The following is a 15,340-nucleotide window of genomic DNA, read 5'->3' as shown; positions in this document are numbered from 1 at the left end:
ACAAGCGTCCAGAAATGAATGAATGAATGAATAGTTAGACCTACGTTGACCTAGCCAAGACACTAAGATTAAAATTACTTCATTAATTTTAAAACGTTTGTTATAATCTTTGTTGCTTTGCTAGAAATATTGTCTTTATTTATATATTTTTTGAATATCACAGAAACCAGGGTGTCCACTGTTAAATTGGTACTGTATTTTTTCTCAACGCATGTACATTTTTTCATAATTTTTCTACATTTCCTAATAATATATAAAAATTATTCTGAACCACAATAATTGGAAAAGGTGTAGTGTCATTTGAACAAAAAATTCCTAAAAAATCGTTGTCAGCTCCAAAGTTACTGTATTTCTTACACATAAAAAACTATATTTTTTTCAGAAACTCAGAACTACATTTAATTTAGAAATTGTAATATATAAAAATTTTTATTGTAAAACAAACTATTATATAAAAAAATGAATTTGCGTAAATCACACGGGAATCAAACGATCAAATTTTATTGAGAAGAAATTTGTAATAAATAAAAAGCATTAATGGTTTGTGTAATTTTTCAATAGGAGCTGTTCTTAGACTCGTTAATATGGAGTGTATGAGATTTTTAAAATAATTTTGTGTTTGTACCAAAATTTCAAAATTATTTTCCACTGCTTCAGAAAGCTGATGTCTGTTTGGAATGCTTATACGTAACATGTTTTTAAACATTTACTCCATACGTTTTCGATGGGGTTTAAAAATCCGAACATTTAGGAACCCATTGCAGTTGTTCTATGTTATCATTTATTAACAATATTCACAGCATAAACACGACTCCAATAGTGTTGGAAAGTAAAGAAATTTTGGTCAAGCCTGTTCCTTGTTTTCGGCTTGTGGTTTCTTCATTTTGCCACCGTGTCTTCACGTTCATTACAGTAGTTTCATGTGCAATTCTTCGGCGTATAACCACTTTTCTCTAACTGCTATAATTCGTATTTTATCAATTGCGAAAGTGCTGTCATACTAACCGTTATAAATTATCCTCTCAAAAAGAATTAATAAATGTTACTTTGGCAAATCAAAGTCTAAATTATAACAAAACTAAAATTAAAATGACATTTCGTATGAGATTTTTGTGGCCTAGACTGTAGATTAAACGTAGGCCTAGTAAACTTGTGTGAAACACCCTGTACACTTTCCGTTGTATTTTGCTGCAAATTTTCCCTAGGATAAGCCAATGTGCTTCTCGATATTTTGTGCAGTTAATCTCTGTGTAGCGTCTCTTTAATAATAAACCTGTCCACTTTATACCATGCTATGTTTTTAAATTTTGATCTAGTTATCCGTGACAGTTTCGCTAGGAGTGAAACGAATTGCGTAATAACTTCAGCATCGCTTTATCTGTCAATATTTCCAAAATGTTCACCGAAGAATATAAAAAAAATATGTTGGAAACTTATTTTCGTAATAGACATCGGGTTAACGAAACTGTCATGAGTAACTAGATCAAAATTTTAGAAAATCGCATAGTACATATTTTAGTATTGAACGAAGTAGTAGTATGTAGTATGTTTATAAATTTTCAATTTTAAAACGTTGTCACTACTTTCTTGTAATTTGTCCACGAAAAACGCTCTAATAGTTTTTTAGACATTTTTTCACTATCTATAATAATTATAATGAAGACAAAAAATTGCACAGACTAAAGGAGTACGTGCTCTGTGACACTTATTATGAGTCGATAAGTCTTCAAAAGGTTTACTGACATACCCAAATACAAATTACTTCCGAATATAGAGAGTACGGGACGTGGTCATTTTCACATAGCACTTCCCTGACGTACAAAAGCGGTCACAGGCGAAAAAATGTATTGTTGTAATAAAAATTCCTCCGTATTTGAATCTAGCTACTCCGAGATAACTAAAAATATGACTTCAGAAAAAAACTGCTACACGTAGAAGAAAACTACAATGTGTTCAAAAATGGTTGTTCATCAAGTCGTCCATGGAATTCAAAATCAATGTGTCGTTTCGTCCAAATACAAATAATATTAATTGTACTTTCTGAGTACAGTCAACTCTAGCAAATCTTTGAATCAACTTTTTACTCAATTTTTTGCATTTTTCAGCAAAGTTGTTTCAAGTGTAAGGTTTGTCTTGATTTGTGTTTTATATTTCACTGACTTTTCTTGCTGTGTATTTTTTTCGTTTTTAGGTGCGCTGCCTTTTTGCATTATTTTGACGGCACTTTGAGGGCATTCACAATTTAAACTAAGTGGCACACTACCTTCAAATTTCATAGGTGACTTGATGAACAGCAATTTTTGAACACATTGTATTATATGTTGAAAAAACCTCCCCGTAATTCTCGGTCCAATAACAAGTTTATAGGAAAAAGAACATAAGTTCTCTATTTATATGAATAACACATATACTCATGATAATAACATGTTATATAGAATGATAAAACGCCCTTATGAACGTGACTATTACTATCAGTTAGCCCGAAAGAAAGGGTTGCAGCCCTCGTGCAGCTAAAGTTCCCGGAAACAATAAAACAGTAGAACCGGAAATTAGAATTGCAGTAACGCCACCGCCCCATCAGTCACCACCGTAGGGCTCTTGTCCGTTTCCCCAACTTATGGTATCGTTGGAATCTCCATAAGTTTTTGAACCGTTCATTTTCGCAAACTGAAGCTTTTCCAAGTGATGATGAAGCGATTACCAAATCAAATTTCCGCACTCTCGGCCGCATCCGGTTAATAATTAAGCGAATTTCCGTGCCACTCCTGCCATACCTAACAGCAACAGTTTAACATCTCTTTTCGCCCTCTGACTCTCCTCTTTGAGCGTCTGGTCAATCTGCTTCGTTCGGGCGATGGCCGCCCGCTCCTCCGCCGAAACCGTGCACCCCATGGCGCAGTCCTCGATGCACGACGTCTTGGCGGCTTTATTTCACTCCGACAACGAGAAAAAACGACCGACCACCCAAAACAGACCGCTACAACATCACTGCACTATGGTTTCGAAGCACTTATTAATCCACTGTGATTTGGAATAGTCCGGGGCCCGGAAACGCGCTATTTTTCTATTCGGGTTTCCGGAGAGGAAGCGCACTTGCTCCGGCTTTGGCAACGCTAACTGATTCGAGAAAGATTGAAGCGACAGATCGAAGTGGCCATCGGCAGATGGTTCATTTTCATCGCCCTACCCCTCGGATACACATGTGCTTAGCAGAGGACGTCAAACGGTGGGGCCCCCACTCCTGGCAATGACGTACGCGTGATAAAAGTACCGACACACATGGGCGGAGGCACGCGGGGGCTTCCAGGTGTTGAAAGAAATTAGCACCCTTTCGAAAGATGCTTTTTGGCTCTAGGTATAAGTAAAACAATCAAGAGAAAGGTCGTAAAAAACATTTCTAGGTTTTTTTCACAACCAAAAAATACGTATCTATCGAATCAAATCGAATTAAATTGCAAACACGGTGCTATGTAGAATAGGCACATTAAAAGTTTCATACGATAAAGTCGAAGTGCATACATACATTCATGGTGATGGGCAGAATGAAACCAATTTTAATGAATAATTTGATAGTTTTTTCGATAGTTCGATAGTTGAAAATTCATTAATTAAAAAACCATTTATTATGAAATGAATAGATGCCGAATAAAAATCAATCATTTATGTTTACGGTTCCTTTTCAAGTACAGTGATACAATTCCTTCTCAAGTACAATCTCTGTTTTCCATAATCTGAACTAGACTTTAAAAAATATTTATGCACAAGGCAACACTTGATCACTTTGTAGAAAGAAACTGAAGAAGTACCTACATAAAATATTTTTTGTTTTTGTATTTTTTTATTTTGAAATACATACAAATTTTTATATCCACTTTTGTGATAAGACAATACAGGTCGCTAAAAAGTATGGATATTATAAAAACTACTCCTCAAAACTTATTGAAATTTGGTATATGCTTAAAAGTATATAAATTCTATGATTTCATATGTATATCAAATTTTATTGTATCTATTTGTTCTTAGGATACCTACAGAGTGTCTCAAGTTATTTTTTCAGTGGCACTAACACTGAAAAAATAAATACTTCTAGTTGCCAAAAAAAGAACTTATATCGCTAATGATAAGAGTTTCTAACTCGCTTCAATTTGATGCTTTAACGTTATCCCAATTTTTTATAAAGTGAGCGTGTAATGCAAAAAACAAAATATTAATGCAATCGTCACCTTTGAGAAAACAGAGCTAACTTGACTTTTTTTAATGACAAGAAGGATCTAATTTAATATTAAAAAAAACATTTTTTTTGAGTTCTATCGTATAACACATGCATATCTTATTTTAATTGAAACTGCTCTTTTAAAAATTATTAAATTTTGACCCTTCGTGCCATTAAAAAAAATCTAGTTAGCCTTGTATTTTCAAAATAAATGACGATAGAAAATTGAAATAGATTTCAGATGATAGACTTTAAACACTTAACTGTTTCCCTAATTTCAAGGTGCTTTGTCAAACCGTTCTGAAAATATTTAGGCATATCCATTATTTTTAGCGACCCTGTATATTTACATGGTTAATATGGTATCTGTAAACCGAACCAGATCGGATTATTGATATAATTTATTACGAAGGCGATAATCCGAACGTTTTCGTAATCCGAACAAGGTCTACAAAATTTATGTTCGGATTACCCAGACATTACTGTATATAGTAAATTATACTCCTAGTATTATCCTATTATTAGGAGTATCAGTGATTGTTAGGATAGGTTGACTGTCGAACGTAGCCGTCAAGTCAGCCGAACCACATAAAAAGAGAATTAACTAGGAAAATCATAATTTCTGGTCTGTTATACCTATTACGCCAACTTAAAAAACGAATTTTTGGTGAAATAGTAGTCTTCAGAAAAGTTGTTTAGAATGCGACAATTCCTACATTTAATATTTGTTTTTTTAATCTTAAAAATAAGAAGTGATACCTAATTGGTTCTATTCTATTCTATTTGTTTGTTCAAGTACACTAATGTCTGGATAATCCGAAAAGAAAGTTAGCAGACCTAGTTTAAATTACGAAAACGTTCGGATAATAAAATTTATCACAATTAGTGGTATACCTAAATAATCCGAACTCGTTCAGTTTACAGATACTTTACTAACCCCGCAAATAAATATTCCCATCTCAAAAATATACTCAATGGCTATAAAAACCTATTTGTATTTCAAAATAAAAAATGCAGTATTTAAAAATTTCTTTGAAAGAAAAAAAGTTCCGTTCTACAGGGTGATTAAGAGTTCTTTGTAGAATTTTTTTTTAATTCAGACGTTCTTATTCCTATTAACTAAGTACTTCAGTTGCTTAATGTAAATAAAATTTCTACTAGCTGAATTGATGACGTTTTAAGAAAAATTACCTAAATAAAAAAAGGCAAAAAATCCAGATTCTATAGACACAACATTCTATGAAAAAAAACTACAAGCGATATAAGTATTGAAAATCAGATATAAACGAATATTTGACAAACAAGCTTACAGTATTTTTTCCAACCCCTTCACAGTCTGGTAACAGACGATCAGCAAAGCATAAAAATGAATGCAGATGATTTTTTCGAAAAATTTTTTGTTAGAGAATTTTTAAATAAGTGAAGTCCATCATCACCACCCAAGAGATGGTTCGAGACTTTTGGACCCCCTGTCTCCGTCCATGTCTACAGAGTGTATTAGAGGAAATTCATACGATCGCGCAGACCGGAAAAATGCTTGATCGGCTAGAATAAAGGATTTTATGACTATCTGCACTAAAACAAAGTCCTATTCAATTGCTCTAACATGGCATTTGGCTTTAAAGTTACAGTGGACTGTTAGCTGATTAAGTGATTACTCAGACACGGATTCGAGGAACACATGTGCTTTTTTGTAAAAACAAATGAAAGAATTTATGCCCAGTGGTAATTTTCGGGATTCGTAAAATTTTGAAAAGCCAAAAACAATCTACAAGATTTTATTTCTCGTTCGTATTCTCCCGTGCTCCAATAAGCAAATATTTAAAAAATCGAAAACCTGAGAAAACAAAATTTTATTACTAACTGTGAAGCAGTGCATAAAACACTAGGTAATTTTATAAATACAATTTTCTGGTTGAACGCACCGCAATTTTTTATTTACTTATCGCATTTATGCAACACACTATTCTAAGCTGATTTGTTATTGTCTCCTTATTTGTAAAGAGTTAGCTTATCTGAATTTAATTTAATTTCTCTGTTTGGGTAAAAAAGTGGAAAAATTCCTTTACCAAAACTAATGCGGTCCATATTATGTTACGTTAAAAAATTGCAATCTACTAATACATTACGTAATATTTTACGTACGTATTTTATGTAAAGTGCATTTAATACTCGTACTCGTTTATTATTTTACTTTTTAAATAAAAAATGCTTGGTTCCATCTTTTGTCAGAGCCTATAAAGTACTAGGTACTATACATAAAATATACGATAAGTTTGCTAAAAGATTTTTTTCCTGAATCCTAAAAACCACGAGTCAGAAATGAACGTTTGCTACTAAATACTTTATTTTTTCTCTCAGTATGTTCATTTGTTCAGAATATTTCTACAATTCCCTAAAAATAAAATTAATTATATTAATTTTTTGTGCAGCGACTTAGTACGAGTACTAATTAATTAATTTTAATATAAGAAACGGTAACGGAAAATTCTGTGTGACAATTCGTTTTTGAGATACAGTAAAAAGATACTTTTAGCAGACTAATCTTGTATAAATAGTATTTCATCTGTGTTGAAAAGCTCCACCTTATTTCCAATCTCATCATTCCGAGTCATTAAATGGGGTTTAGAAAACATTCTCGCAGATAAGTTTTCATTCAAGCCATTCAAAAATAAAGGTAGAACACTTTTTCCTTGTTTTTTTGCTATAAATGTATTGCATTATTTTATTACTCTTGTAGAGAACAACTTTTTTATGCCATGATGTATTGGCATGAAGAAATAAACTTTTTTTGAATAATTTATATTACGCTACCTATAAAAAGCATTGGACAAACCGTATCATACCTACCTGTCAATGTTTGGTATATTTTTAATTTTTAGGAATATAAATAGACAGTGACTTGGAAAAAGCACGAAAACACTTTTGCAGGTTTGAAGTTTAATTTCTATAAAAGGTCGTGTAACGCATGTTCAAAGAATTATAATTTATAATGCATTATAATAATTCACAGTGCATTTCCCAGTCTCACTTCATAAATCAAGTTAACAATTATGAGAATTTAACGCATACATTTTTCCTTGATTTATCGAATTAAGAGATTAGAGCAAAATAATGTCGGTTACTTGTCGCTGGAAATAATTAAAACTAATAACTATAATTAGAATCGGAATAACACCAACAAGTGTCTGATTAACATAAAAACAACCAACTTGTAGACAGACAACCATAAAGAATTCAATTTGTGATAAGATGTCATAATGCCTCACTTTTTCAATAACATTACTCCTCATGTCAGTGACCGTTAAAAACAATTCATTGATTTTCCCGCAACAACTCTGAACAAAATCTATTTTAAACAATTTACTTTGTTGTAACAAGACCTGTCCCGACTGTATATGAACTTGAAATTTCTCCATCTCGTATTATCCTCACGTGTTGCTGCATTGAGTTTCATTGTGTCATTGTCTCTGAAGTTCAGAAGCTGTTTTCTTTGAAGCGGTGCCGCGTTGTTGCGAAAAATTTATGCAAATTAAAACAATTACTTCCACGAAAATAATAAATACAAAACAAAATTCTCACAAATTAAACAGTTTCTGAAGCTGTTAATTGGCACAACATTTGATGGAATTCGTAAAAACGGTTCTTTGCCCCACTAGTAATTACATCAAACGCAGGATTAATAAAATTGAGATGACGTTGACAAATTGTATTAAAGAATTTACGGCCTGACCATCATATGGTTCATAATAATGTCAACTTATTTTTATTACGACATTACACAAGCTGGTCTAAAAATACGACTTTATGAGGGTTGTATCGCACAATAAGCACCATTTTATGTCAAAAGGGATAAAATTTTCGAAAAAAGCAGCTCAATGCTACAACACAACAGAGCAGAAAACTCCCATCTTCTTGATAAGCTCAAAGGAAAGGGGGATACTGTTAAGTACACACGCTGTTTGCATTATTCAAAGTAAGCAACTAATATTAGTTGCACAATATTTTAGTGGATAAACGAATAAACCACATATAGAGCGGCAGGTTTAAACACTCTTGCCCTCTATTTGAATCTGTTAATCACATTTACAATTTAAGTCATGTTTCTGGTTTATGGGAGTTTTATGGGATTGAAAGAATGTTGAATTTCAGAAATCAAAAACAATTTTATATCTTGTCGGTCATGAAACACATTTTAACTTTTTCGCTTAGACTCTGTTTATTTGTTTAATGATTGATTTATTTTGCTTGGTATTTACGAAAATTCCGTGTTACTCTTGCTTTGGGGCAACTGTACCCTCATTTCAAAGATATATCGAGATGTTTTGATCGCTCGCCGATATGCAATTCAAGTCTGCTTGCATTTTGTCATAAATTGAATAATTCGTTTTAAGAATTTCCCTGCGTAGGCTGCATGTACTATATTTTGTGACGTTTTATTGAGATTCCACCCTCTACCTACACCCACTCATTCTCTAGCTAGGGTAACATAATACTACCACTTAATTTAGACCTCGACGCGGAAGTAAGTACACTTCCTGCCATAATTAAAAGATCAAGACATAAAATCAATAATCCACTTAGGAGAATTTATTTTCGTCCGATAATAATTCCATGAATCGTTGACATGTTACTTTTTTTGTATTTTATCTTAATTCAACAACAACTGTTGGCGTGTTTAATATACTATGTAGTTTGATATAAACATACCGAATGTATCACCCGGATATCACTTGAACGAATTAACTGTGAAAATACGGCCCTCCTCTGGAAATGACTGTTTAGGGCACGGATATGGGCAGTGGCGTAGCATAAGCACGAAATCTTTAAAAATTGATTTACTTAGTGCGAAAATGACCATTGTAAATATTTTGGAAATTGTAACCAGGGGCTACCTTTAGGTTGTTAAAAAAGAAACACAAACTACTGTTTAAAAAATTCACACAAATTAAAAAAAAACCCAAGAGTAATCGCATAATTGAAACATAATAAGTTCGATCAAATTCACAGAATCAGTGCTATCGATACTTGGTGAAAAATAATAGATATGTATATACATCCAAGTTTTTTTTTTATTATTATTTATTTAATAAACGAGATATAAATTACATTAGAACAGATTCCTTTTATTTTAGTTTTCTTGTACGTGAAATACGTGTTAAAAAGAACCAAAATCCCAAATAAGAATAAAAAAACACAAAGTTTCCACATATTATGTAAAATTAAATACGAAATGTTACTAATTCATATAAAAAAAACAGTGAATTGACGACGACTGCCAGTCTAAACCATTTCTAAACACAGTTAGTCGACGAAAAATGAAAACATTTTTTGACAAATTTATTTGACTTTTCGCCAAATTTCAAGTGTAACACCACTGATTTCTATCCCAATTTGCTTTTTTTACACATTACAACCGACGTAAATGAAACAAAATTTTGAAAATTGACATTCAGTGTCTCAACTCTCCCAATAAAGAAACTCTAACTAATTCAATACCATAATAAAAAATTTCAATATTTTTTCCTTTTTCGATCGTTTTAGCACGTTTATTGTTGAACTTAGAACGGTTCATGGTGATTTTAAGAAATTTCGACCAAAGTCAACCGAAAAGTCAAAATGATCCTTATTTGTGTCCTTTTCCAGGCGTTTTACCTTGTTTTTGAAAAACACAATTTTTTCGCAAAATTTCTCATTTGAAAAATTACTAGGTTGCATCGAAAAATATATTATATTGTCCATTTTGACCTAGAATTACAATTGTTTATATTAAAACTGTACCAAAGATTTACCGAAAAATCTCGAAATTACTTCCATATGGAACAAATTTGCGCTTAAGCACATTAATGAATTTTTATGAAATATTATCAAATGGGGCGTAAAAGCAATAAATTGAATCAAATATGATATGATTTTGGCATTTTTGCCACAAAACAACTAGGTATTCAGCTAAATTTCATCAATATTTACCATAAAAACCACTGAATGGGGTCAAAATTGTGTTATGTTTAATTTTTAGGGTACTTGACGTTTTTGAGTGAAAAAATTTTTGTCCAAAAACTTAATCTGCAAAATTTTGATAAAAATAAATCGTATGTTACAATCGACACATTTGGTTGAAAAATATTATTATTATTTTGTAGGTAGATAGCCACATTTCTTAGTCAATTATTTTAAAAAAATTGTTGAATAGGGTTAAAAATGGCGTAGGTTTTGTCTTTTTCTAACGCTTAAGCACGCATTTGAACTAAAATTTATTATTATTATTAATATAATTAATAATATAATTATTATTAATATTAATTAATTAAAAGGTTTTATTAAACGGATAAAGAAATCAGTAAATTTGTCCAAAAGTGACATTTTTCTCTCAACTTTTTAGCACATGTCCAACCAGAAATATAATAATTACAATATGAATGAATTACTTTAAATTTCCTTCTTTTTATAAATCTTATTCATTATTATTCTTCATAAATTTGGAGCACTTCTCCCCACTAATCAACTTTTTTTATTTTATAGATCAATTTCGCCTGACCCTCCACATATTTCACTATCTGTCAAGCCAGCCCTGTATTCACAATAAATAATTGCTTTATTTATGTTTCCCTTAAATAATTGTTGTAAAGGATACCTATCGAAATTTTATCTTCCGTTTCAGTTTAATAAATGTTATAATATTATAGATATTATTTCGCACTGTACAAAGCAGAGTTAAATGAAAATCCTAACAATGTCCTAAAAAATGTCTCAATCGGATCATTGCCCTGCAAATTGTTTACTAAACCTTGGTAAAAACGCAACCGAAATAATTTAAATTGTCAAAACAGTGACAATTCATGATTGTCATTCCAGCAAGTAAGTAAATAAAATCACACTTCCACCACCACTTCCCCGTTTACTTACCTGATGAAACTAACTTATTTTTTATCAAATGTAATATGCGCAAAAGAATTTATCGCAAATGAGTTACCTAAAAAATATGTTCTAGACTCTAGGCTATTATTATTATTTAAGGGGCTGAAAATCATTGAATTTCAGCCATTGTCCTCCGTAAAAGGCTGAAAACACCAATTTTTTTCAGTTTTCAGAATTTTTTTTAATTCAATAAAGCACTGACCACATTTTAAACGACTCTCTCCCCTACCTCACCCTACAGTCTATATGGAAAAAATGTATCCAAGTTTCAAAAATGTTACTTAAAACGGCTGTAAAACACGGAAGAAATTGGCTACAATTTGACATTTATAGCCCCTTTAATCATAGTCTTGAGCATATTTGAAAAAAATATTCTTAGTTCAAGAATTATAAAAAAAATACCGTAACCTTATGATGGCCTTAGCAACAATATATATACATTTTGAAACAATTGATAGTGTCGTTTAAAAATATAATGAAAAAACCTCTATTTTTGACCATTTAATTTTTTTATTAAAAAACTGTACTAACAATTTTTTTAAAGAATTTTTGGGGAATAGTAGATAACGTATTCATGTTACTGTATTTTTTTCACGTGATTTGAACTTTAGGTTTTTTCATAAAAAAATTAAAACTATTGAATTTTCCAATTCGTTACAAACACTTAAATTGAAATAATAACCAACCTATGAGGTAAAGTTTTAACTCAGGAACAAGATACAAAACCATTGTGATCACTGTTTTTTGGTGTAAATCGAATTTCAATCTTGTTTATTTGAAGATTCGGATCTTAAACTACATAGTTGATTCTCCTCGTAAATTTTTTCCGGGTATTTAAACATTTCTAAAACGATAGAGGTGGTGCATGGAACGTAGTAATAGGAACACTTCCAACAACAATACTAAAAAATATAAACATTGTTATAGTATATTGTTTAGGCATTTTAAAGGTCATATACAAATGTTCGTTTCACGTTCAGTTTGATAGCGAAAAATGATATCGGGCAAACGGCAAGTAACCCCACTGTGCTTCTTTGGCATGATCATATCCTTTCCCCCACCCAAAAAAATAAATAAATTACAATATGAAACAGTATTGCGGTCAGTAAATGTCTGCATAACAAGAAATCGATTCATTAAACAAATTTTAAAACTAATCTATAGGCTCAATCACGCTACACAAACAACTTTATCTTTTTAAATAATAAAAGTAGAATTTTCCTTTTTCGCAATAATGAGCGCTTTGGTGGCTACGCTACTGAGTGTAGGGGAGATGACCCGGTGCTACAGGTGCCCGCATTTGCATCCCGGCCTCCCCCAGTTTGCTAGTACAAACGTAAGTTCCGTCAGCAAACTAGGAAATAATAGTGGGTCGCGTCCGCCACCGACCCGACCGGGATGAGAAGAGAGTCCTGGGCGGCAAAGCAAAGGCACAGCGAAAGCAGGAAGGAGCACCATGGCCGAGAGGGTGCGTGTGTCTGCGTGTCCGCGTGCGCAGAGTCCGCACCCAGACGGCTTATCGAACCCCCGCCCTACTCACCCAACAGGAGCAGCTTGATGTCCTTGGCGGCCTGGATGCCGTCCTCTTTGAGGTTCTTTTCGATCTGCTTGCTGCGGGCCAGGGCCGCCCGCTCCTCCGCCGAAGAAGTGCACCCCATCCTGCAGGTCCCCTCCGTGCAAAACGTCGCGCCGGCTGATGGTGTCGTCCGTGGCCGAAACTTGCACTCACCCCAACTAGCACCTGATGGGGTCGCGACGCTGCCGCCGTCCACTGGACATAATAGCACAGACTCGCGCCGCTAGCACTTCGTCCCTCCACCAATTCGCTAATCAAACTCTCTGTCTGTGTGTGCACTAGGAATTTTGACACAACGGAGCTCGACGCGTCCGCCTCGAACGCACACTCGCTCGATGCTGGGCGCCGTCAGGTGCGCAAGCGCTGATAATACGCATGGGCGCCGTCGCCCTCGACTACGACGCCGCCGACGCCGTCAAGGCCCTCTTCAGCCAACCGACCCGACGCCGAGCGAACGGTCACTCCGATGCGATGCGGCTCGAACGCTTGCTTTGTTTGATAACTGATAGCAGAAGTCAGGTCGACTATAAAATCGCTATTTTGATATTATGAGTGATGTGATTTACGACCGGCTAAATTTAGATCGGGACAGGAAACTTAATTGAATTTGATATGGAATGGAAGATTGTTGACTTGTGAGGATGGAACATGGGCGCCGACGTGAATGAAACGCTGGCTCTAGTCAATAACATTTTACGAAAAAAAGCATACATCGCTCAGTTTTCTTGTCTTTAACTAACGTTTGAAGTTTTCCATTTTTCGAAATTTTGGTCGATTTTCAGTGCCTGGATTGGTTGTCGGCCACTAACTCCTGAACTACCAATGGTACCTTTGGAAAACCTTTCTAAAATTTGCTATATTTTAGAATGATAATTGATAAATGTTTGTGTAGCAAGGTTGGAAAGACATGGAATCTCTTCCGAAGAGAAGATGCCTTCCTCCTCATTAGATTTTCCACCCTTCAAAATAATATTCTATAAAAGTACGACGTCATTTGCTTCGTATGGCAGAAAGTAATTTCCTCCCTCGACAAGAAAGAACGTACTTTCCGCTCCCATTTTCCTCCCTTCGGAGGAAATAACGTCCCGTCATAAAATATTTGGAAGGTGATGAAACCGGCGAAAAAATCATACAGGGTGTCCCAACTAAAATTTGCACCCCCTGAAATCTCCGATCTCGTCAAAGTTTGGAAAAAATGCTGAAACAGATCAATTTTAGTTTAAAGGGGAATCAATGAATTTTATGTTAGTTTCAAACTTATTTCTGCATCCCCCAGGCGACCAAATCTACCCCTTCAAACAATTTAAATAGCAAGAGGGGTCGAGTGACACATTATTTTTAAGCTTCTATTGTATATGCAACCATGTACTTTTTTTAATTTTGACCAATTAATTATGAAGATATTGATATTTTCAAAATCGACAATCTGGAACCGGTTCCAATTTTGAACGTTTTTTGGTATAAAATGACTTAGCAGCGCTAATGCTTATCTTTTTTAAACTAATAAAGCCAGCTCTCCCAAAAATACAAATTTAAATAGCAGGGAGGGACCGAATGGATAATCACAAGACTAATGCCGCCAGTTTGTTTTAACAATTTTGCGAGATAACAATTGACAATTTCAAATTAAAACAAAAGCCTCTTTATTCCGAAGAATCCACTACATGGCCAAAAGTACTTCATTTTCTTTTTAACTATTATTGTTGAAGAGTAATAATGTTCAAAGAACACCAATTTTTTTCAGTATTTAGGATTTAGGATTTTTTTCTTATTTAAATAAGACACTTATAGCATTCCTCCCTTATAACCCGAGTAGAAGAATGTATTCTATAAATGTCTTTCAAAAACGTTACTTACAACGGCTGTAAAATATCGAGAAAAATTACGCTTTTTAGCCTGGGTATTCTCCCTCTTAAATTATCTATCATTAAAAAAAAAGATAACATCCTACAACTAACATCTAGTTCTCGCGGAAATTGCTAACAAACCAAATTAAAGTCAAATAAAAAAATATTGACAACTAAAGATAAAACTGCCTGATATAAAACAGTTCCTGATATGAGACACCGGTTTTTTACAAGTTAAGCTTGTTTCAAAAAACACACCACTGTCCTATATATATTACCAGTAAGTTCAATGTGAAATCCAGCAATGGCGTAGTGCTAAGTTTGTGCGTTGGTTGCCAAAATTTTTGCAGCTCTCTCGTATGTATATAATAAATAATAAAGGATGAACAATCAACCATTAGTTCTGCGGATTAGTACAAAATTGAAAAATTTCTTCAAGCGCTAATATGAGACACTTGAAATATGAAATGAAATCAAAGCGGTTTCTCTGTGCCATTTGTTATGAAAGTAGATAAAAAAAATTTTTTCAAAGGTTTTTTATTTTGAAAGAGAATGTTAATTTTCTTAGAAAACAATCGAGTGGTAAATGGTAAAACTGCATAGGAAATGGGTGTACAAATACAATATTGGAGAAATTTTGAGTGAATCAGGTAAAACAGAGGAAATCCTAAGGAAATCTATTTTGTTTTATAAAATTTGCTATGATTAATTTTTATTTTATATTATTGTTCAATGAAAAATATCTCATTAGAGCAGTTGGTTATTTTACGGTTACGACTTTTTTCC

The 15,340-nt window shown here is 33.3% G+C and overlaps 1 protein-coding gene across 2 annotated transcripts in view; it reads right to left on the bottom strand.

The window, feature by feature from the left end:
* Galphao (G protein alpha subunit o) overlaps positions 1 to 13,082 on the bottom strand; it is a 38,111-nt gene extending 25,029 nt beyond the window's left edge. Inside the window, exon 1 of one of the 2 annotated variants that reach the window (XM_970745.4) lies at positions 12,672 to 13,082. In XM_970745.4, coding sequence (XP_975838.1) covers positions 12,672 to 12,789 — 118 coding nt within the window. In that variant the 5' untranslated portion in view covers positions 12,790 to 13,082. Of the gene's footprint in view, positions 1 to 2,774; positions 3,183 to 12,671 lie in introns of those variants that run through there. The other variant, XM_961328.4, reaches the window with a different exon arrangement.
* Positions 13,083 to 15,340: the final 2,258 nt, after the last annotated feature.

Source organism: Tribolium castaneum, chromosome 3, assembly GCF_031307605.1.
Source record: "Tribolium castaneum strain GA2 chromosome 3, icTriCast1.1, whole genome shotgun sequence".
NCBI lineage: Eukaryota > Metazoa > Arthropoda > Insecta > Coleoptera > Tenebrionidae > Tribolium > Tribolium castaneum.
This window is presented reverse-complemented; position numbering and strand designations above follow the sequence as displayed.